At 37.3% G+C, this 25,141-nt stretch overlaps 1 protein-coding gene across 7 annotated transcripts in view; it reads left to right on the forward strand.

Annotated features, from left to right (window-relative positions):
- The window catches only part of VPS13B (vacuolar protein sorting 13 homolog B), a 773,631-nt gene that overhangs the window by 611,131 nt on the left and 137,359 nt on the right, over positions 1–25,141 (forward strand). For all 7 annotated transcript variants that reach the window (XM_057735654.1, XM_057735658.1, XM_057735653.1 and 4 more), the window contains 3 exons: positions 10,018–10,220; positions 12,494–12,701; positions 12,995–13,179. In XM_057735654.1, coding sequence (XP_057591637.1) covers positions 10,018–10,220; positions 12,494–12,701; positions 12,995–13,179 — 596 coding nt within the window. The remainder of the gene's footprint in view (positions 1–10,017; positions 10,221–12,493; positions 12,702–12,994; positions 13,180–25,141) is intronic.

Consider the following 25,141-nt stretch of genomic DNA (forward strand, 5'->3'; position numbering starts at 1 on the left):
GAATTTGTAACAGTATTTAGTTTTGCCTGCAGTCACAGCAAATTGCCCTCGCATCCACATAAGCCAGAAGGCTATTTGCTAGGAAAGTTTCTGGCAAAGCAACCCTGTCAGTGCTGAGTGACTGAAGACACATCTTAGATGTTCTTTTACTCTCTGGCTGGGCCCCTGAACCTGTAGGCTATGTTGGCATAATATACTGAGGTCAAGCAAGACAGCTGGGGACAGGATAAAGCATTTATTAACAATCCTGTTACCAATTGGAAAAATGAAATTACCAAGAGCTAACTAATAGCAGTAGTTTTCATAAAACAACATGGTGCTGGAAGGAGGCAGACAATCTTAATCCCAGCCCTGCTACTCGCTGGCAGTTGATTGTGGTAAAAGCTACAACAGAGCTCATTTCCAAAATAAAGGCAAAAATACTTAATTCACAGGGCTGTTGAGCGGATTAGGTGAGATAATGTACACAGAGTACTCTACACATTCTTTGGCACAAATTTATTAAATTTCTCAATAAATATTAGTGGTTTTGTATCTTCTCCCTCCCTCTTCCAGCTCAGTCATACCACATGAATGCTGAGGTCATAGAGCATTAAATTTTAGAGGTGAAAATTATCTCAGAAAGCATCCTCTTCTTTATCTAGAACACTTTTTATCCTTTTCTCTCCATCATCCAAACACACTGTATTTAGGATAAGATAGCTAGCATGACTATACCAACCACATATGACTGTAACCAAAAAATTTAGTACACCTCAGCACTGTGTCCAACAAATTCATGATTTCTTTCAGGATCTTTGAAATACTGAACATACCTCATGGACCACCATTACTATGTGGGACTCCCTCAGTGTCAGAGAACCCTCAATTGAGGCCCAGTGAGCTAGTCGTAACTCCCTCACTTAAGGGTGCCAAGATTAAGTGATTTATCCACAGATACTCTGGGGTGTAGTGGGGACTATAACACATGTCTCCTGGCTTCTGGTCTTTCTATTAAACCAGTCTTTAAAAACCTGGATCTTGTAGATTAATACCAGTTTCTAAGCCACCGCAGTAAATCATTAGGAAGTCATTTTGCTTTCAACATTGTTTGAGTAAGTTGACACCAGTTCTTCCATTCATGTGCCTTACTTAAAAAAAAAAATTGTTTCACCAGCAATTTCTTCATTAAAGTAACCAGCTACTATATTCATCTAAGAAACTTTCAAAGTATGTGTTTACTGTTATTCTTTCCTCTGTAAGAAGGTTGTTATACACTTTCCAATATGCACAGTCAGATTTGTTAGTCTGCCTTTTTTTTTTAAACATAGCCACATGATCCAATCAAGTTTTGTTTTCCTAATAAACTGACACAACTGTAAAAACAGTAAGCATGGTGGTAGATTGGAGGGGAAGAAAGAGGCAGAGCATATCCACCATCATCCTTTGGTATTTTTAGTTTAGTTTTTCTAGGATCTGAAAGTTTTAAAACATTTCTCAAAAAAAAAAAAAAAAAACCAAAAAAACAACTTTCCCAGACAAGAGCCAAGTATAAATAGCCAACTCAGTAGACATTTTCATCTTCGGTAAGTAATTCTCCCTTTCTTTATGTGAAAGAAAAATAAAATCCTATTCCTGCTACTTGTTATTTTCTTGTGTCCAAAAGAAGATGTTTAGATTAGACTAGAAGTCCCAGCTTTTACTCACTGTTGCAGACTAGATGAGAGTCCCTGGGGACTGGAAATCCCACCCATGAGAAATCATCAAGTGCTTTGGAGAAGGGATACATGTTAGCAGGTCGACCACCCAACTGGACTCTTCGTTTTGAGGGCTAGACTTTTTAGTAACTTTGTTGGGAAGCACCAGTATCCTTTTCAGCTTCAACATTGGTATCCATGTAGTTCTCTGACAGTTATGTTATATTTTGTTTCATATATTAATCCTATCCCAGGTTACAGCTTACTATAGTGACAGTTACAGATATAGGCTTATTACAAAATAGAATTACATAGGATTTGAAACACATATTCTGATCAAGAGGGGGTATAAACAAGCTATTTTCATGGTTAAAACAAACAAGTTCAGGGACTTCCCTGCTGGTCCGGTGGTTAAGACTTTGTGCTTCCACTGCAGGGTGCGTGGGTTCGATACCTGGTTGAGAAACTAAGATCCAGCATGCCGCACAGCGCAGCCAAAAAACTAAAGTAAAATAAAAATACCCAAGTGCCATTTTTATGTGCTTCAACATAATTAGTTGAAGGAACTAGAAATGAAAAGATTTCTAACCATCTCTTTAGTGGACTAGAGTCATCTAGTCACTGACGGTCATCTCTTTGTGGGTCATACAAAAATTTTTCGTGCTCACCTTTTGAGTCATCCTCATGCTTCACTGTTATGCAAATCGACTTCTGGACGTAGCTAACACACGCTTGCTGATTTTCCAGTAGCCTTAGATTATTTCCAGCTGGATAAAAATACCTGGATATGCTTTGCTAGCACATGTCATCACTGAGTACTCTTTCTAATGGCATACAGAAGCGTGGTGTATATTTCACTTTGCACAGTCAGCGTGTAGAGAGTAGGAGCCCTACTAAAGGTCCAGTAGAGGCTGACGGTGTAGGGCTGGCAGCATTTTGTAAACATTCTCCAAGCAAGTGGTTTGCATTTATTAGTGTTCTGAAGGAGTATTTTAAAGGTCAGGAAACTATTTGTTCCTTGAACTAAATTTTTATAGTCAAGGAAAAGTATGTCAGTATGCAAACAAACCAAGATTATTTCTATTTATCACACCAGTTGCTCTGAAATTACTTCTCGGTGTTGATCCACCTCATTTAGTTTAATTAAGTATCTGCCATTAGTTTGCTAGAGCTGAAATTAAATATATAAACACAGATTTCTGAAAGAGACCAGTGGAAGAATCAGGCAGAAAAGCGTTCTATTGAATGGAAGGAGGTAGAGAGAAGAGGTTATATGCTCGGTTGAAAATGACCTGATCCCACAATCACGAAACGCAAGGTAGGATCTTGGGTTGGATCCTGGAACAAGAAAAGGACATGAAGGGAGAAACTGGCGAAACTGAAATAAGGTCTTTGGTTTAGTTAGTAGTGTTGTATTGATATTAATTTCCTGGCTTTTGAGAATCACACTATAGTTTATGTAAGTTAACATTAAGAGAAGCTGCATTGAAAGATATCAACTTTGCTGAAAGCCTGAAATTATTTCAAAATTAAATTTAAAAAAAATGACCTGATCAGTGATTGCATAAATAGCTTTAATAATATTCATGCTTTTAGAATTTGTGATCATTCTAAATATTACACTTTTGAAGCATATTTCTTTAATTTTTTTTCTTTCTTCTCTCATTATTTTTGGAAATTTAGGGGAAAAATTAAAAGTACAGAAAATGTAAAGGATAACACATCAAATGCCTATCCTGTACATACTCGCTAGCTGGAACAAATATAAATGTCTTGTTCTTGTCATGTTAGCTTGTATGTAAATACATACACACACACACACAGGGACAGGGGAGTGGTAAAACGTCACAAAATTATTCGGCCTTTTCCAGTGTTTCAATGCTAAGAAGTTAGCTTTTTATAATTTTTACTTATAGTCATTTTGTCCCACCTTGCATTAGTCCATTAGGAAGAAGAAGAACACGTGCCTTTAACTCACTTTCTGTTGCCATTTATTCCAGATTTTGAATAATTGTCCATCTTCCATGAACTCTGAGTATTCTCTGTGGCCCTGGGTTTATATGTGTGGTGATATATAAAATAAGGTTCATTTTATCCCAAGGAAGATATTTAGTATGTTTCCTGATGAAAAAAAAACAAAAAGGAAGGGATGATGTCCCATAAGGCCAGCTTCTCACAGAGTAAAAAAAAGGAGAAAGGAGAATTAATAACCCTGTCATGAGTCCCAGGGATTATTTTCATATTTTGTGGTAAAAGTGTGAACTTTGGTTTACCATTTATAAATGACCCTTTATGAAATTTATCACCACTCTTTGTTTTTGTGATCACCATAATCTCTTATTACTGATCATTTACACCAAGATTAAAACCACTTGAACTAACATGTTTCTCTATTATTTTGTTGTAGCTTTTTAAAAATGTAGCAGGAAATGTTCAAAAGGAAATGGAGACTCTAATTTAAACTTAAAAACTGGTACTTGTGGGTGAACCTTTCTGTGGTGCCGCAAGTAACTGGATCCCCTTGTTGAGAAGCAAAGCCGCAGCAGGCTGGTGTGTGTAGCCAGTGTCGTGGGCAGGTAGGCACATGGGGATGAGTTAAATTACCTGCTTAAGTCTCAAAGGAAAACCATGCCTAATTTCCTAATTTCCTTGTAGATGTATGACGTAAAAGAAAAGAAAGGAGACAGAAGGGACCAGGCAGGGCGAGTTTATATATATAGGTCACGTGTTTCCGTAATGCCTTTAGGCAGTACCTGTTCCTGTATCCTCACTGCCAACATTAGCATCTTAAATTCTCAGTGCCCCTCAGTGTTCAAACAAGCCCATGATCAATGCCTGTAGACCTGAGAAATAGGCAAGTACAAACTATAAAGGATTAGAAAAAGTAAGAGTAGAGTGAGGGGTAGGCTGTTGGGGAAATGAAGGGGGAAAGAAAAGAATAGTGACTTACATGTAGGTATTCAATTAAATATTTGATTAGAGTGAAAGAATTGACAACACATAAAGTGAATAAAAAGCTAAAACTAAAAGTGTTTGTATGATAATAGGGAAGTATTTGTGTTTTTCAACAGTTCACTTGCTTAACAGAGTCAATATTCTAAATGTTGTCTTTTTTTCCCTCTAGTACTTACTGAAAGCTCAGAACTTGAGCCTAACAAAAGGAAAAATCTTGTGATGTGAAAGAAAGTTGAGAATTATTCACTTTACCTTTGTATATACCCAGCATATGGTAGATAACCAGTAACTGTTGGTCGGCTGATGAATACGTGCATGCAGAAATATCAAGCTGCTGGTGACCCAGGATGTCCAGGGTGCTTATGGGCAGAAGCCTGGGGGTAGCACGTATTTAAGAACTTCAGCATGGTTATGAGTGCTGTCATAAGAAATTACCCTTAAAGGCACGAGAGTAAAGAAGTTCACTGAAATAGCCTGCACATGGTGGCTGCCAGCAGCTCCAGCACCTTCATGTTCTTGACTTCAAAACTGGAAAGCAAGGGGAAAGCTTACTTTCCCCAAAGTATTATTGTACCTCATTGGTTTTCATTAAAGCTCATGTTCATCCTTGAACCAGATCAAACTCCAGAGAGTATCAAACCTGAAAATCTAGGAAGTTCAGCAGATTCCTAGCCCTACTAGTCTACTTTCTAGAAAACCAGTCATTAAATTCTGTTGTTGCTGGTCAGTGCCTGCCTCAGCTGCAGGGTCTCTTGTATTTCAGGCGCATTGTGTCTCCTCCTGCCTAAGTGCTCACCTAAGTCTGACCCATGTTCTTTTTTCTTGTTTCAGGCTCCCAAATGTTTGCCTGACAATCGGCTTCCTATTTCTAGGCCATTTTCCCAAGGTCTCAGTCCCTACTTTTACCTTTACTCTCCTGAGAATTCTAGGTGTCTCATTCTCTCTACTCAAGAAAGAAAGAATTTGTATGACAGTAGGAAAATGTTCATGTGTTTAACAGTGTACACAGTAACACAAAATCTGTCAACATTTCGATTTTTTTTTTATGTAAAAATGCAAGCCTAGAATTTTTTTCTTACATCCCTCCTCATCCTAGTCAATAAATACCAATACTTCTAGTTGTGTAACTTTGGGGAGTTAAGTGAAAGAACCCTCCACCAAGCCTACTTAATGTTCTTCTTTGAGAAGAGATAGGCACTTTCTGAGGAATATACAGGAAGGAATCATGATGCAAACTTTGTCATCCCAGTTGTAGTTTTTTTAAGGCAAAACCTCAGAAACTAATTCAGACAGTATGATATCAGTATTTTGAGGTCATTGCTGCATAGTAGAAATATCTAGTAAGGTTCAAATTCTGTATATATAAGTTACTTCTACAAAAGATTTTATCATATGCTTACAAATATCTTTGTATAAACGAAAAGTGCTATAGAGTGTGAAAGGTAATCTCGTTCATCTATGTGCTCCAGACAAAATGTTGTCAAGCCCATTCTTAATGAGACTTCTAGGGATAAATATCAGCCCTTTCTTTTGATGGTCTTTTCTTTGATAGATAATCACCTTTGTTTTAATAAAGTTGTCCTTTACGTCTGTCTTAGTTCTTTTGCTTTAGCTTTGACCACTCTCTCCAAAGTGATGTTTTAGGGATGATTAGAAATCAGCACATCGGGGACTTCCCAGGTGGTGCAGTGGTTAAGAATCCGCCTGCTAATGCAGGGGACACGAGTTCGAGCCCTGGTCTGGGAAGATCCCACATGCCACGAACAACTAAGCCCATGCACCACAACTACTGAGCCTGCATGCCACAACTACTGAAACCCGCACGCCTAGAGCCCGTGCTCCACAAGAGAAGCCACCACAATAAGAAGCACTTGCACCTCAACGAAGAGTAGCCCCTGCTTGCCGCAACTAGAGAAAGCCTGCACGCAGCAACAAAGACCCAGTGCAGCCAATAAATAAATAAAATTATGAAAAAAAAAAAGAAATCAACACATCAGAAGGAGTACTCTGCAGATTTCTCAATGTCAGAGGAAGAGATTACAAATAAGAGGAGGGACTAGGCTAAAAACCAAATCCTGTGGTTTTGGATTAGAGCCAGGGGTATCAATATGAATTCATGATTTTTAATATGTTTACTGATAGATAGAGATATACATGGGCAGTAGACATACATGTACTTCTTAGCCCTCTCTGCTGAGAGGCCCTAGAAGCGGTGATACCCCAGCAGAAATGAGCATACCTACCACCCAGATTTTGTTTTGTTTTCTAGATGCCATTCTTCAGCAAAAGAAACCAAAGCTCTGATGCCAGAGATGGGATGGGAAAAATACTATTGAGCCTGAAGCATCTTGTGGCCAGAAAATAAAGAAGTTCTCAAAAAATGATGGGGGTATATCAGAATGACACAGGAACCAACTTGAAGGGGTTCCCAATGGCCAAAACTAGTTCAATTTAAGCAACAAAGTAAAATAAATGTAGCATTAGATTAGGACCCATAAAATAAAATAAATATCCATGAGTCCATGCTGGTATAAATAAATAATTGAACTAATGAATAGGGTAGAAGGGACAGCTCTCTTTACTGTAGAATACTAGTTAATAATTGTAGAATAAGAGAAATAGGAAATCAAGATTACCACACACCACAGTAATAATTGTTGCAGGCAAGAACCATTGATGGATGCTAACATTAGTGGGTAAAAGTTTGATGTAAAAGAGGATACTTGCATAATCTCCAGATGTCTCCCCACAAGACACTTATTATTTACAAATGGAAAAATAACTTTACAGTGGCAAAACCTGGCAGACACCACTTTAGCCATGTGATGAACATTAGTATTACCAGCAAGTAGTAAAACATCAATGTCACTTACCCTAATATGATGCACTGAGAAGGGTATCACTTCTCTGGTATTCTTGCCAAAAATGCAAAACCTCATTCTAATGAGAAAACACAGATAAACCCAAATCAAGAGATATTATGCAAAATAGTTAGCCTGGACTGTTGAAGAGAATCAGGTCATGAAAAACAAAAATAAGCTAAAGGATCTGTCACTGATTAAAGGAGACTAAGGATCCTAGATTGGATCCCGAACCAGAAGAAGGACATAAGTGAGGAAAATGGCAAAATTTAAATAAAATTTGTAGATTACTTAATAGTGTTATGCCAATGTGAATTTCCTGATTTCAGTGTTTGTACTATAGTTATATAGCTGGGTGAAAGATACATGAGAACTCTGTATATTTTTGCAATTTTTAGGTAGGTCTAACATTTGAAAATAAAAACGGTTTTGTGTGATTTTTTTTTTTTTTTTTTTTAGTGGAAGGGACTTGGAAAGATGGCTTCTAAATTCTCTTCCGTCTAGCCTTACTGTAATGTATGATACAGTGATGCAAAATGAAGAATGGCAAAGATTTAAGCACTTTTCTTTCCTGTCTGTCAATTAAGAAATACATTGCAACAGCTGAAAATACGATCAGATTCTAAACTGTCAATTTAATACAGTGGGATATGTCCTGAATAACTTCTAATTGTGCCTAGACCTATACTCCATAAGATGGTCCTTGCCTGTGGGATGGTCACAATCTGCTGGTGAAGGTGATGTGATCTTTCCTTTCACTCACATTACTAAGGTCTCTCTTCCTTGATGTTTTAAAATAATGGAGTTGGATAGAATGATATAGAAATTGATGTCTTGGAAACCTATCTAAGAATGAGCCCTCAAAGTGGGCTCCATAATTATCCAGTCTGGGTACCTGATGAGAATGATAAACATTAAATAAGATAAAAAACCTAAGAGACCTTTGATATTAAACACTTCCTGTTTGAGGGACCGATAGTATATTGACATTAAGATTACCACCAGATAATCGGGTATTTCATTGTAGGGTGTATGAAGATGCATGTATTTGAAAATAAAGGGTATTGTAACTCTGACATTACCTTAGTGCTCATTTGCTAGATGATTGTACTGAGTTAAGCCTATACTTTTATAATCCCATTATAACAAATTTCTGAATAATGAATTGATGTGTTTCATTTTGCAAGTACTTACTGTTGAGAAGTAAATATTTTAGGGAATGTGATGCAGTTAAGTCAGCAGTTGTGACTTAAGTTCTAAACTCCAATTAGAAAGATGATTTTTGATTCTTGGGTATTTGAGGGCCTATTTCAGTTTTGTTTATTTACCTTTCTATTGTTTGCTTTGAGTAAAGTGTAACTTTGAATCAATAAAATTGTGTAAATAAAATGAAAGTCTTAGTGGCACAATATATTTGACAAACAAATTTAAGAAATTGATTTCAACCATCATAATTTTTAACCAAAGACTTAACCCTATCACTGTTGTGAGTGTGATTGTCTTCTATGGAAGATTAGAAGTTATGTGTCTTATTTCTGCAGTAGGAACGTACAATATATGTGCAGTTCTCAAGTCTCCACAAAATTGAAAAGCCAATGTGGGTACTGTACTTTGAAACGTGTATACTGTGGGCCTAAGGTGTTTTTTAATCTTTCATCTCTTTTAAGGATCAAATATCATTAGAAAAATAAGCCATGGGCATTACAAATGTGGTCTGGTGAAATTCAATATTCACAATGACAATTCAGAATATGAGCTCCTTAGGGAAAAGTTAACCCACACTCTAACTTTGCATCCAAATATCTTAAAGTGTGCCATTGGTTTTATGAAAAGGTTTTGATCTACACTTCGAGTTTAAGTTCAAAAGAAAAACTACATTTTAAAGTGTATTCCTTTTCTGGGTATATTTACTTTGAACTATAGCATATAGTTTTTCTCATAAATCTAACCTGCCACTATCTGTTTTTAAGACTTTGTAAACTTCAAGTGGTTATGATGTGTGAAGTTTGGATTAAACTAAAATTTTTAGAAAACACATGTTATATATTTTGATTGTTTTGAATTTTAACATAGGCCAGTCAAAAACTTGAGTGTCTAGCAAAGTAATATACTGTACTCTGTTACTGTAAGAAATCACAGAAAATTACCCTCTCCCATCATGTTAACAATAGACAAATGAAGCAGCTGTTCTCATTCTTAAGTGTAGTTGTTTGAAAAACTTGCACAATTTAATGAAAATGTCTCTACTCATAAAACTTAAAATGCTCACACATGGAAAAAGTCATAATGTTTTGGCAAATGTTGCTTTGTTAGGAATGTGAATGAGGTATACCTGCTTCATAACTAGAATTCTATATAAATGGCATGAAACTGTGGGGAAAAGCCAACTGAAAAGAAAGCTGTAACAAAGGATGAGTTAACACTCTTAAAAAATGCAGGTAGTTTTTGCCCAAACATACTTTTTTTTTTGACAAGGAAGAATTATAATATATACCCCTTTCCGTCTCTTCTTTTTTTTTCCCCAGGTGTAATTCTTGGGTCATCACTTCTACTCAGCGTAAATGATTTTCTCCTTAAAACAAGTCTCAAAGAAAGAAATCGGATTCTGATAGGACCATGTTGTGCTACTGCCAATCTGGAAGCTAAATGGTGTAAACACAGTGGCAATCCAGGCCCAGAACAGTCCATACCAAAAATATCCATTGATTTAAGAGGAGGTCTGCTACAGGTCTGTGGGGATTGGCTCTGTTTTCCTCATAAGTTTTAAACAAGCCTTTGTTCATTTTTTGAACTATTTCATTAAATTGTAAATCTTTATGTGGTGAGAAAAAGGTATTGTCAGATTGCTGTCTTCCTAAACTTTTTTAACAGCTTTATTGAGATATAATTCACAAACCATACAGTTCACCTAAAGTATACGATTCATTGGTTTTTTAATATATCCACAGAGTCATGTGGTCTTCACAAGAAGCCATTTTAAAACGTTTTCACACACCCACCCCCAAACCCCTTTATCTATTAGCATTCACTGCCCGTTATCCTCCAAGTCCCCTCTCCAGAACTAGGCAACCACTGACTCTTTTCTGTTTCTACATATTTGACTCTTCTGGACATTTCATATAAATGGAATGTGGTCATATGAAATGTGGTCTTTTGTGAATGCCTTCTTTCGCTTACCATGATGTTTTCAAGGTTCATTCCTGTTTTTGCAGGTGCCACTACTTTATTCGTTCTTTTGACCAAATAATACTCCCTTGTATGGATATACCTCATTTTATTTATCATTCAGCAATTGATGGACGTTTAGATTCTTTCCACTTTAGGCTATTATGAATAATGCTGCTATGAACATTTGGGTACAGATTTTATGTGGGCATGATTGGAATTGCTGAGTCAATAGACTTTTTTCTAATGTGTAGACTTTTCTGATTACAAAGTAGTCAGCCTGTCTCTAGCAGTGTCATCTGCAATATATAAGAACCATTTCCTAATGACAGGTTGTTTAGCTATAATCCAACATATTTCTTCACAGTTTTCTATTCAGATAGAATTTGAATGTGTTCTTTATACAATTTGATGTCCCCCAAATTTGACACAAACCTGAAAAGCTTGAGAAATTCAGAGTTAAAGAAAATGGAAATGACTGATTTGTTAATAGTGGAGGCATATTAGATATGAACTTCTTGTCTTCATCTAAAAGTTGTCTAACCTCAACTTTTTCACCAGTTTTCTTACTGACACCAGAGCTGGATGTGGGGGGAGCCTAATAACTTGCTGCTTTATATTGGTTTGGAGATTTTTAGTCTATGTTATAAATCTTCATATATTTAGTAAGCATGTGATTTGGTGTTGTTTTGTCAGGAATATTAATTGTATTACCATTTTTCCAAGGCAGCAAAGTAACTCCACATTAAAAACAACAATAGGAGCAAAAACAAAGTATATCATCTCTACATTATAAAGTCTCTTGACATTTTAAAAGCTGAAGCACAGTGTTTGACTCCCCAACTTGACTTTCACCTATCTCTACTTTTCAGGATTCAATAAAAATAAGATCAATGAGAAGAAAATAGACTTAGTATCATATCTTACCTTCATTTCTGAGATGCCTTAATTCCAGAGAGTAGGGCTTAAACTTAGGGTTTAAAACTTACCCACAAAGCATAGGCTTACTCTTTTCTACCTCTATATTCTTTTCTTCTTTTCTGTATTACCTGGTTCTCTTGGAAATTATGATTTTATTGCCTTTATCCAATATATTTAGAGAAATTTAACATTGTTAAAAATTTAGTCATTATTACACAATGATCATACTTCTGTTATAGACATATTCTTCATATGCAGAAAAAGGAAACTTGATCCTCTCTGTTAGATGCAACACCAAGAGTTTGTTCTGAAACTCTACTGTAGCTCCTGTACATTTGGTTCTCAAGGGCTGTGGAATACTGTTTGTTGGCACTTTCTCACTAAACACTAAAGTTGGGAGCCTTTTAAGTTCAGGTTCATTGAGCATCTTCCTTCTCTTTTTCTTTGAAGAGTGAAAGTGCAAAGAAAAGAACCCTATAATCAAGATGTGTTCATGTAACCTCATGACAAAATGTAGAAGTTATTCTACAAGATTATTATTATTATTAACATTTTGGCTTAGAGGGATCTTCATTGCCTTCTCTCAGACTGTAATAGGTGTTCTTTTCCCTTTAACTAAGTTAATTCATAAACATTAGCTCACATCAACATAATTGCATTATCAATTCAGCATTTAAAATTGATTGCTATCCACACAATATGTGATATACTTGGTTTTCTTATTTTTATGTGTTTACCCAAGAATAGAATTTCATCCCATAGGTCAATTGCTTCTTAAAAATTATAGTTTAGTCATTATCAGTAATTAAATTAAATGTAATTACAATCTTGAACTAATTCAAATATGATTGTACCTAATTATCCTCATGAAATGTTTGCATTTAAAGTCAGTAAAAATTTTCATATGTTTTAAAGGTTTTCTGGGGTCAAGAACATTTGAATTGCTTAGTTCTTCTACATGAATTACTCAATGGATACCTTAATGAGGAGGGAGATTTTGAAGGGCAAGTTTCTGAAGCAGCGCCACAAATGCCATCTCCTATGGAAAAAAATCAGATATTTAAAAGTGAACAAAGTTCAGATGACCTACGGACAGGTCTATTTCAATATATACGGGATGCTGGTAAGTGGCGATGGCCTCAGTATGATTGTGTGCGTGTGTGTTTATTCTACCTGCACATTCAATAAATGATAACACATCAAGGTCACTTGAAAAGTAAGTGAATACTTGCAGTACAAAAATAGTGCATTACCATTCAGTCTCTCTGAAGGGAAAATTCTTGATTTGTTCCTGTCTTAAACCATGTAAACATGATCAGCCAGCTTCTTTATATTCTTTTCTTTTATACTCATAATTTTTTCTTGTGTAATATGCCCTTTCAAAAGCATACAATTAATTATACTTTCATTTAACAGAACCTCTGAAAATGCCTGGTGTCTATGAAGTCTTGTTTTACAATGAAACTGAAGATAGCCCAGGGATGATGCTATGGAGATATCCGGAACCTAGAGTGCTCACCCTTGTACGCATAACTCCTGTGCCCTTCAACACCACAGAGGATCCAGATATTAGCACAGCAGACCTTGGTGATATGCTACAGGTATGGAATGACCCTTCGTTTCAAAATAAAAAACATTGTGGAAAAGTGCTGATTAGATAATAGGAAAAACGTTGTGCGCATACCTATCTTTTCTGTCAGTTGTGTCAGAGATGAATACACATGTATGTGCATATACAAACACATACACATGTACACACACACACACACAAGACACACACATACTAGAAATTTTAAAATGAGGGAATAATGTCACTCAGATTCATGGTATACTGCAATTTTGAGAGTTCTTAATTCTACTCTTCGAATGGGACAAACAGGTGTCATTCAGTTCACCACACATTTTCCGAGTAGCTACCATGTGCTCACACTCTTCAGCATTTTTAGAACTGCTCTTTGAAGTGAGATATGTCCCCATAAGGCCAGAAAAGATGACTTAATTTTCATATCATTTCCAGAGCTGAAAATGGTCTTGGGCCTTGTTATAGGCTGTTAGGAAAACCATCTAACCAGTGATCATATTGTGTATGATTTTGTGGAAAGTTTGTTGCTTGTCATTTCCCTGAGTGTGGATATCACTATACTGTTATTCTGCTTATTAATATTGTACAGATCTGAATTTCTCCTAAAATTTGTTTTTCTCTTAGTCTTCCACCTATTACTGGATTACATAACCGTCCACTCGAAGTCCTTCCTAATTGCTCTTTTTCCCTAACTCCTCACATCTAATTCATCAACAAGTCCTGTCAGCTCTACCTCCCAATATGTCCCTATTCCATCTACTTCTTTCTGTTTCTACTTGTACAACTTGAGTTCAAGCTACCATCTTCTGTTCCCTGCTATAGTAGCTTCCTAATTGGTGTCTATGATTCTATCCTTGACTCCCTGTAACGCATTTTCCAAACAGCAACTAGAGTGATCTTTTAAAAAGGTAGATTAGGTTGCATCACTCCCCTAACTTAAAACCTGATGGTAGCTTCCTCTAATGCTGAGAACGGAAGTCGATGTCTTACTGTGGCCTACAGAGACCTATGAGCTCTGCACTGCCCACCTCTCTTGTATGTCTTATAACTTATCTCCAGAAATATGAACCAGTGTTTTTAATGACTGCTCTATACATAGCAAGTCAGAATGATAATACAAATCAGAGGAGTCCACAGTACATATTAACATAGATATTATTATATGCTTATTTAGTTCCTGTTTAAATTCCTGATTATAATATAGTCGGACGTTCACCTTCTGAATTGATAACAAGGACATGTGTCATCGTTTTGTCAAGTGAACTGGAGTGTGCAGAACTATCCAGTTTGCCAAGATGTCAACAGTCTCTACTTTGTTTTTTTTTTTTTTCTCGTAATGAAAACTTTTAAGATCTACCCTCTTAGCAACTGTACTTGTCATATTTGCTTCCCCTTCTGTCAAGGTCATATTCATGACTATCTTCTCTACCAGTATTCTTGGATTACTTTTGCTAAATAAAAAGGCACTGTCTTTGAATCCGGCTGTCTTCTTAGACTTGCCTAAATGTAGAACATCTGTGGTATTTTCAGTCAAAATGAAACTACTCATGTATCAAAGTTGCAGCATCATGTAAGAGCTCCTTTATAACTGATTTGGGGGTTCATATTTATAGTTAAATGTTAATTAACAGAAGCCTGATAACTGTTGGTGGTAGTATTATGCCAGTTGTATTAAATAGAGCATTTAAGGTAGGAAGTACATTCACTAGTGATGTGTTCTTCATCTTCTCGCTGCCACTGGAGAGGCAGGAGAGCCTAGAGGTTAAGAGAATGAACTGTAGCCAGAATGCCTGGATTCAGATTCTGGCTTTGCCACTTGCAAACTGTGTCACCTTAGACAAGTAACTTAATCTCTCAGCCTCAGGTTTTCTGTTTTGCTTTTCTTTCATCAGTAAAATGAGGCTATTAATAATGTAATGCTTATAGGAATTAATATTTATAAAACATGTAGAACAATGCCTGACGCATAGTAGGTGCTATGTAAGTGTGAGTACTACCAATACCACTGCAGCGATTATCATCAAAAAGCAGAAGCACAGCCTAGACCAGAGAGAGCTGGGGTCTAATTGCTCTACAGACCAGCTGGAGTAGTCTAGGAGATCTGGGACAGTCCGAGGGGCCTATACAGTAGATTTGGCATAGACATAAGCACGGTGTGAAGGAAGCCTGGCAGGTTTCAACAAGCAAAGAATTGGTATCAGAGAGGTCCTGCTACATTTCATATCTTGTTGGAAAGAGAGGAACTGATATGTGGCAGAGTTCCAAGACAAGGATGCTGGCCTAAGAACCAAGACAGGGTTGTGCCTACTTTAAGCTGAAGGGGAGACCTTGATCCCAGTGGTAAGAAAGAACATCCAGAATTGACAGCTGGGATGGAAGAACAGAGCAGGACTGGCAGAAAGTTGCCATGCTGCTGAGCTTCTGGCCGAACTTTATATTCCCCTGGCTAGGAGCAGAATTTGTCCCAGGGGTTGGGGTGACCTCAGCTGTGGAAATATGACAGCTTTTTCCTTGAGTGCTTGCAGCGCCAGACCCTGGGCATACTCCTGGGGATCCAGAGACAGATAAGACACCGTTCACTCATTAGAAGCTCTCTGTCTAGCAGGCAAGTGTCTGTGGTCGTTTGGTATAGAAGAATTTCCCAACTTTCAGCATTCAGGCATTCAGCATTAAACCTCTCTGTTGTCAGAATCATTCTCCTGCTCTATGTGATTATCTCTAGGTCTGTACCAGAGGCACAGCTAAAATATTGAACTACCAATCCTGAATAGCAGGGAACTTATGAAAAGAAGACCCTTTATGAACATGATGTAATATAAATAACATCGACATTAAAGTCTCAACTGCAGACTCCTGTTCCTTTCCCCCTTTGTATTTTACTAACTTAGTGACCTTAGGCAAACTACTGATCTCTGGGAGCCTTGATTTCCTCAACTGAACACCAGAGTTAATGCTGTTTACCTTTCCGAGTTGTCAGGAGATTTAAGTGAGATACTATAGCTAAAACAAATAAGTGCCTTACACATAGTGAGCTCTTAATAGATACTAATTTCCTTCCCTCCACTTCTCCTTTACAAGCAAATGCCTGGACCACTAAAAAGCCTCCTAAATGGAATTCCAGCCTTCAGTCCCTTCTGCTTCCAACCTATCCTACTGAGTTCTTAAAGGAACAGATGGATTGTGTCATTCCCTGAGGAAAACCTTCAGTGGTCCTATCACCCTGCCAGACTGACCTTGTGGGCCCCGCAGAACCTCTCCACCCAGCTTTGCCTTTCCTTCTGTTACACATGATCTGTGCTCTAGTCAAACTGGCATATTCAGCATTCCCAAACCAGCCTGTGGCCTCCCACATCCATTCTATTTCCTCTTCATTTGAATCTCTCCCTTTTCTGCTGAAATCCTGTCCACACTTCCAAACAGCTCTAGTGCCATCTATTCCATGAAGCCTTTCCTGGACACCATCTCCAAACATGATACTGCCTTTCTCTGAAGTCCTATAACACTTCATTGAACCACATTATGCTATTTCTCACCTATTTCTCAGATTTTAATTATCCATATCTTGTCTCCCTCCTAGATTGTAGGTTCCCAGAGGAAATGACCACATTATGTTCCTTATAGTATCCACTGCAGTGGAGATGCTCAGAATATTGAATGGGTGAATGAGTGGATGGATATCTATGTTCCTGTGCTGTATAATTCACAAGTACTACACTGTCATTATTTTATGGAGCTATTGAGTGCATTTGGTTTTATAAACTGAATTATGTCAGGATGCATTGTGTCATGCTTCAGTGGTATTACCTACTACAAACACACTGTCTAACGTCATTACGTTATACAGGCTCTTGGTGAGATCATTGAATATTCTGCCAAGCCCATTGCCTCCTAGGCAGAGGCTAGTTCTTAAATACAAAAATAAGGTAATCTCCTTGGTTTTTGTCCTAAAAATAGAATCGAGTTTGGATTATTTTTTTCCTTCAGGACCATTTAGTTCATAAAAAATTGACTTTATAGAGTTCACTTATGTAGAACCCTTAAACATATCTGTTCATATATCTTTCTGTGATTAGTATTGGGATTTATAAACAGGCCCCTTATATGACTTTATGAAATTTATTTTGTGATTGTTCTGAAAAAATGTGGAAAACATGTCTATAATGTTAAACTAAGCGTAGGTTCAGAGTAAAGACCCTGAAATTAATGTTCACAGAAAGCAAAAGGAGCTTATTTTGTGGTCAGTTTTATCATGTTAAATTTTAAGTGTTAGCAGTATATTCAGATGTCAGTAAAATTAGGATCAGTAAGGTAGAGTAATACCATCAACCTAGAAGTAATGTTGTGCTACTTATTTATTTATTTGTTTTTAGTGTGGTGCTATTTAAATGAGCTGAAATATAAGAAATTTCTGGCACTGTGTCTGGCACATGCTGTCGGTTGTCCTCTCTCCTCACCCTGCTGTGTACACTGCCTACTGAGGATTCCATTTTGGAAATGCCCGTATTCTCAGATTGTAAAATTTTAGTTCATCCTTTGTACTGGAATTGGTAATGGAGATTTTAATTCTCACAGAAATCTGTCATGGTGCTTGTTCTCTCAGTACTGTATTATTCTTGTTTCTATATTTATTTTCATTTATGTATTATACTAAATTTTTAGATATCTTCATTAGGTATGTGACAGTAGTCCAAACTAAATATCATCTTTCTCCAAGGAGCTCAAGAGTGTAAAGCTTGAACATTACAATTCAAGATTAACACTAAATGTTTGGTTGGGATCACTGAAGCAACTTAAACAGATGTGAAGTCAATTTAAAGAAGTAAAGTGAAAGATAACAGCATACTGTATGGCTTAAAAGGAATGATATAAGAGCTAAAGTCAGGAATTTCTCTAATGCAAGAAGTTTCTAGGCTGTACATAAGATTACTGGTGTTAAAGTCAGATAAAAGGGAAAGAAAATGTTTAAGTAACTTAGGAAAAAGACACAGATTCACAAACCCTTACATTAGAAAAATTAAACATTTAAATTCAGATCTACACCTTCAGAAAATGTGAATATAATTAACAAATGAGAGGATAAACATATATGTTATTTTTATTTCTACTTCATAGCATTTATCATCAACAAATCATTGTTGAATATCTTCCCAGTATCAGTATAGAGTACCACAATGTATAGACAATGAAGATATAAAGAGATAGAAGATCTGCATCTACTCTTGTAGGGTTTATAATCTAAGTGAAAAGACAGGGCATAATTGCATATGCAAACTCAGAAGATAGAATAGCTGAATATATATTAGGATAGACGGATTTATATAGGAGGAATCATATAATTTGGGAAATCCTGACATCTGAAGGGTAAATTGAATTAATTGGCAAAAAAAAGAATAAATCTGTTACTAAAGCTCTATAATTTCATAGCACTTTCTCGGTTAAAAAGGCATTTTCAAGCTTCAGAATCAGGTGCAGGACTCTTATATGACTAGAGTCCTTAAAAGATATCTCCTCAAGGATAACAGGAAGAAAAAGACAAAAGCAAGTTGTATCATTTGTTTATTTCTGGTGGAAAAAGAGAAAGGTAAGCCAAAGAAATCAGTGCACTCATGCCCAATTCATTTTTTTTTTATAATTTTTTTTCTTTATTGAGATACAGTTAACATACAATAAACTGCATATATTTAGAGCGTACAATTTGGTATCCCAATCTCCCAATTCATTCCCCCCACCCTCCCCACTTACCCCACTTGGTGTCCATATGTTTGTTCTCTACATCTGTGTCTCTATTTCCACCTTGCAAACCGGTTGATTTGTACCATTTTTCTATAGTCCGCATATATGTGTTAATATACGGTATTTGTTTTTCTCTTTCTGACTCACTTCACTCTGTATGACAGTCTCCAAGTCTATCCATGTCTCTAGAAATGTCCCAGTTGCCTTGCTTTTTACAGCTGAGTAATATTCCATTGTATATATGTACCACATCTTTTTTATCCATTCATCTGTTGATGGACATTTAGGTTGCTTCCATGTCCTGACTATTGTAAATAGTGCTGCAGTGAACATTGGAGTGCATGTGTCTTTTTGAATTATGGTGTTCTCTGGGTATATGCCCAGCAGTGGGATTGCTGGGTCATGTGGTAACTCTATTTTTAGTTTTGCAAGGAACCTCCATACTGTTCTCCACAGTGGCTGTATCAATGTACATTCCCACCAACAGTGCAAGAGTGTTCCCTTTTCTCCACACCTTCTCCAGCATTTACTGTTTGTAGATTTTCTGATGATGCCCATTCTAACCAGTGTGAGGTGATACCTCATTGTCGTTTTGATGTGCATTTCTCTAGTAATTAGTGATGTTGAGCAGCTTTTCATGTGCCTCTTGGCCATCCGTATGTCTTCTTTGGAGAAATGCCTATTTAGGTCTTCTGCCCGTTTTTTGATTGGGTTGCTTGTTTTTTTGATATTGAGCTGGATGAACTGTTTATATATTTTGGAGATTAGTCCTTTGTCTCTTGATTCGTTTGCAAATATTTTCTCCCATTGTGAGGGTTGTCTTTTCATCTTGCTTATAGTTTCCTTTGCTGTGCAGAAGCTTTGAAGTTTCATTAGGTCCCACTTATTGATTTTTGCTTTTATTTCCATTACTCTAGGGGGTGGATCAAAAAAGATCTTGCTGTTATTTACATCAAAGAGTGTTCTTCCTATGTTTTCCTCCAGGAGTTTTATAGTGTCTGGCCTTACATTTAGGTCTTTAATCCATTTGGAGTTTATTTTTGTGTATGGTGTTAGAGAGTGTTCTAATCTCATTGTTTTACACGTAGCTGTCCAGTTTTCCCAGCACCACTTATTGAAGAGGCTGCCTTTCCTCCATTGTATATCCTTGCCTCCTTTGTCATAGATTAGTTGACCATAGTTTATCTCTGGGCTTTCTATTCTGTTCCATTGATCTATATTTCTGTTTTTGTGCCAGTACCATACTGTCTTGATCACTGTAGCCTTGTAGTATAGCCTGAAGTCAGGAAGCCTGATTCTACGAATTCCGTCTTTCCTTCTCAAGATTGTTTTGGCTATTCATTTTTGTTTATCCAGTTCAAAAGTCATAGAAATTAGTTTTTAAAGTAACACTAATATGATTATAAAAATCAAAGTGAAATTACATTGGAAGAATAATGAACAACAACAACAACAACAACAACATATACTTGGAAGCCAAGGAGAATCTAAATGGTTGAGATATGTGTTGTTTTTGCTCCAAAGTGTTATGAGCATCTTTGTGTTGGACACCCAGTACTGTGCTAGGTGCTTTGTGTACATAACCTCATTAAATCTCATTTTATTCTGTTGGGCATTATCCCCATTTTATAAGTGGAGAAACTGAGGCCAAGAGAAATTAACTGTTCTTGAATCATAAAACTTAAAAGTGGGAGAGCCAGAATTTCATCCCAGGTCTTTCTGACTCCAAAATTTACGTTCTTTACCCTATTTGTAAAACAATGGAATATTCATATTACAGATGACACTTTTGAATGATAGTGAGGATTCTGTTGAGAAATGTGGAAAGAAGGAAAATATTATTCTTCTGCTTCAGACTGTTAAATCATGAAATAATGAATCTGACCAAAGATATGCAAAATAACCTTAAATAAATAAAAGGACTCACAGACACACATGATGGTTTGGGTATTAAGATATCTAAAAAAAGAATGTTTCTTTCAGAAAGAGAAGTGGTCAGCTCTAGGAACCTAGGATGGTCATCGAAGCATTTGTTTGGAGAAGCCGTCCTGGCAGCGTCCAAAGAAATGGTGCCTAAATGTCTGGTTCACCTGGTAGCTAAATCCCCTTTATGGAGATGAATGTAGCAGCTGTCAAATCTCTGTGTCTAACATTCAAATCATCTGACCACCAAAACAACTTTCTAATAGTTTGACTCCTGGTGCAATCTGTCTACAGAGAGTTCCATATACTTCTCAGGCCAGCATCAGTATCCAGGCTGCTTGGCAGAGATACATCTCTTGGTAAATTAATACCTTGGCATCTGGTTTATATATCAGTCCCTAGTGAACTTTGTTACATGACTCAGCATTCCTAAATCCAGCCAGTGCTAGGACACCATGGAAATTTCTTGAGACTGCAATACCAATGGCCAGATCTTAAATCATGGTGAATCCATCATGCTAAGTACCCTCTTGTGGCTACCTACCTTCTCGGCGTGCTGGCCTCTCCCAAATGATGTCTCTATTGTGCAATGTGTCACAAACCTTTCCAAACAAAATCCCACTCTTACTACCTTGAAGAGTTGGGAGGAGTAAAGATAATGTACATAAAGCACCTGGCACAGTGTCATACATAAGTTAAAGGCTCAGTGAATTTTATTACGGCGCTCAGTAACTGCTGTCATTATCAGCATACCATCCTTACCATCATCCTCTCAACTGATCAGAGAACCTCGGTCCTACTGTGTTAGGTCAAGAAAGCCCTGTTTTCTGAGAAAGACACTTTTTCTGTTTGTAGTCTGTAAATGTCATAATAATTGTTGAGAATGATGGCTCTGCATGTGATTAATGGAATGATTTCTCTGACTGAGAACGGCTGCTAGACAAGACCCCACCTCCCCACAGCTACACCATCAGTGCCTCCAAGGGAGTATGTCAGCTCCAGTCCTCTAGGTTGCAGGGAACAGACACCCCACTGAAGCTGACCTAGCGAAAAATAGAGGAGAGAGCTAGGATCAGGATACAGTGGGGAGTCTTAGAGGCCAAAGGCAAAATGCAGCTGGGCCTTTAGTAAAGGAGAGGGCCAGGAATGGAAGGCAGGAATCCAGGGGAGCGTTTACCCACTATTGCGTTTCTCTGCTTCTTTCCCCATATTTGCCTTATTCTTCCTTTTCAACAAACTAGCTTCTTTTTTCCCCTGTTTCTCAGGTCACCTGGTAGTCTCCCCACAACTCTCAGAGCTCCCAGAGTCACATCTACAAGTCCAGCCTCTGGTCCAGTTCCACATTCCTGATTGACCTAGTTTGGTGTCAGGTGCTCTTGGCCCATTCAGCTAAGGCCATGGGGTAGAATCACATTCACCAACGTGGCTGTGAATTAGGGGTCATTTGTGAGCTTTGCAGGTACCTGCAAAGGGATTCATCCTATATCATATCTCTTACTGCTCTTGTTTGCCACCCTGGCTAGCCTGGCCAAACTCATGGTCAGTACTGGCCTCATGCTTTCTGCTTCTTTCCTGTCTGACTGACTCTGAAGATCTTCACAGTGTATACAGCCCTTCAGAGAGGGAAGCCTTTTATATATGTTCTGTGGTTTTGGAGAAGATTCGCCACTGACAAGAAGGTCTCTAGAAAGATTGACTCACTAAAACAAATTTACTTCTTTTTGCTATGGTTTTTCTAGCTTTTTCTTTTGCAGATATCAGGCAAAGCTGTTCCTTTGTGCACATCACAGGCTATCTGCATCTAGAGATAAAACTCACATCACTTTTTAAAATCTTCTCATTGTCCTCCCCAAGCATCTTCCCAAAATATAGATTAGGCAAGCTTCTGTGTCTTACAGATACATCTGAGATGTTTTCTTTCCCCCAAGTATCTTTCTTGGTCATTGCTTCCTTTTCAATACAGTGACTATGTAACATTAGCAACTTCACAAATTCTATAAATACTCTCTCAATTCTAATGATATGTGAGAGCTTCACATGTAAAATCTTTTTCTATTTTTGAAATTGAGTTTACAATATGATGCCTAATGTCTGTAGCTTAGTGATTTAATTGTTTGGTTTTCTAATGACATTTTATCTTACCTACTTATCCACAGACTGAACTGAAGCTTCATTAAACCTTATAGTTGTATAGATTTCATTCTTTTTTCGTAATTACATGCAAAAATGTTCCAAGCCAGAGAGTAATACTCAGTATTACCCAATAAATTAAAAACTAGACTTTTGCTGCTTTAAACTTGACTTTATAAGCTTCCTGTGATTCTAAAGCACATGGACCTGATAGTTAAAGGTTATGATATTAGCACATGGTGACACTACGGAGAAAGAATCCTTCTGAGAGTTACTTACAATCTAATATGATTTGCTGCTTCCATGCACAACTTAAAAAGAATAAAAGGAAGTGTTCTTGGGTGTTTCTTTTCAGCTTTGTTGGGCGGTTCACTTATAGCTGCACATATGTTCCCAGAATCTTGAGCCTTTTTATTTTATAAGTGCCTCCTGCCCACTGGCAGCTGTACTGCTGTGTCCCTGAAGGCTTTGCTCCTATCCATCATCTTCAGGAGTGGTGCTTAAAGCCAGATATGAGATTCATTGTTGCTGAAATGCAGAAAAGAAGAAGAAGTCTTACGGGCTTTGAGGAAGTAAGAGGCAGAGCCAGACTCTTAGGAAATAAAGGAAAGGAAAAAGTCCTGTGTACCCAATGGACACAATAATAAGTGGTTTTGAATGATAGGTAACAGTGCTGAATCGACTACTAAGTGTTTTGCATCCAGAAGCCATTGCCTCCTTTTTTGGACAATGAAGGGGAACCTAAAATAGAGTATTCCCTGGATACACTTTTAATCATTCTGTCTTCTTAGCGTTGTAAAAATATTTTTAGAAAGGATCTAGGAATATATTAAAAAGAGCTCTGCCTGAGAATTTTGAGGTTAATTCAGTAAATACAGATAAAAGGACCTGAGCTAGGGCCATAAGATATACAGAGGAGGAGAGGGCTCCAGTTCTGTTCTCAAAGCAAACTATTGTCTTTTAGGAGGAATAACAAGTACACAAAATAAGGGAAGGCAGAACCGTGAAGTGATATAGGAGAGACATAAAGAACGTGCCTTTTTCAAGAGGGCAGACAGCAGTATCAAGCAGTATCAGCAGTATTTCATCTTGTGGAACTGAAAACCACAGCCACAGAAAGACACAGAAAATGAAAAAGCAGAGGAGTTTGTACCAGATGAAGGGACAGGATAAAATCCCAGAAAAACAACTAAATGAAGAGGAGATAGGCACCCTTACAGAAAAAGAATTCAGAATAAGATAGTGAAGATGATCCAGGACTTTGAAAAAAGACTGGATACAAAGATTGAAAAGTTTACCAAAGACCTAGAAGAATTAAAGAGCAAACAAACAGAGATATGCAACACAATAACTGAAATGAAAAATACACTAGGAGGAACCAACAGCAGATTAACGGAGGCAGAAGGACGAATAAGTGACCTGGAAGACAGAATGGTGATAATCACTGATGCAGAAAAGAATAAAGAAAAAAGAATGAAGAGAACTGAAGACAGCCTAAGAGACCTCTGGGACAATGTTAAACGCACCAACATTTGCATTATAGGGGTCCCAGAAGGAGAAGAGAGAGAGCAAGGACCCGAGAAAATACTGGAAGAGATTATAGTTGAAAACTTCCCTAACATGGGAAAGGAAAGAGCTACCCAAGTGCAGGAAGCACAGAGAGTCCCAGGCAGGATAAACCCAAGGAGAAACACGCCAAGACATATAGTAGTCAAATTGACAAAAATTAAAGACAGAGAAATGTTATTAAAAGCAACAAGGGAAAAATGACAAATAACATACAAGGGAACTCCCATAAGGGTAACAGCTGATTTCTCAGCAGAAACTCTGCAAGCCAGAAGGGAGTGGCATGATGTATTTCAAGTGCTGACAGGGAAGACCCTACAACCAAGAATACTCGACCCAGCAAGGATCTCATTCAGATTCGACAGAGAAATGAAAAGCTTTACAGACAAGCAACAGCTAAGAGAATTCAGCACCACCAAACCAGCCTTACAACAAATGCCAGAGGAACTTCTCTAAGCGAGAAACATAAGAGAAGAAAAGGACCTACAGAAACAAACACAGAACAATTAAGAAAATGGTAATAGGAACATACATGTCGATAATGACCTTGAATGTAAATGGACTAAATGCACCAACCAAAAGGCACAGACTGGCTGAAGACACAGACTGGCTGAATGGATACAAAAACA

Source organism: Hippopotamus amphibius, chromosome 5, assembly GCF_030028045.1.
Source record: "Hippopotamus amphibius kiboko isolate mHipAmp2 chromosome 5, mHipAmp2.hap2, whole genome shotgun sequence".
Classification (NCBI taxonomy): Eukaryota; Metazoa; Chordata; class Mammalia; order Artiodactyla; family Hippopotamidae; genus Hippopotamus; species Hippopotamus amphibius.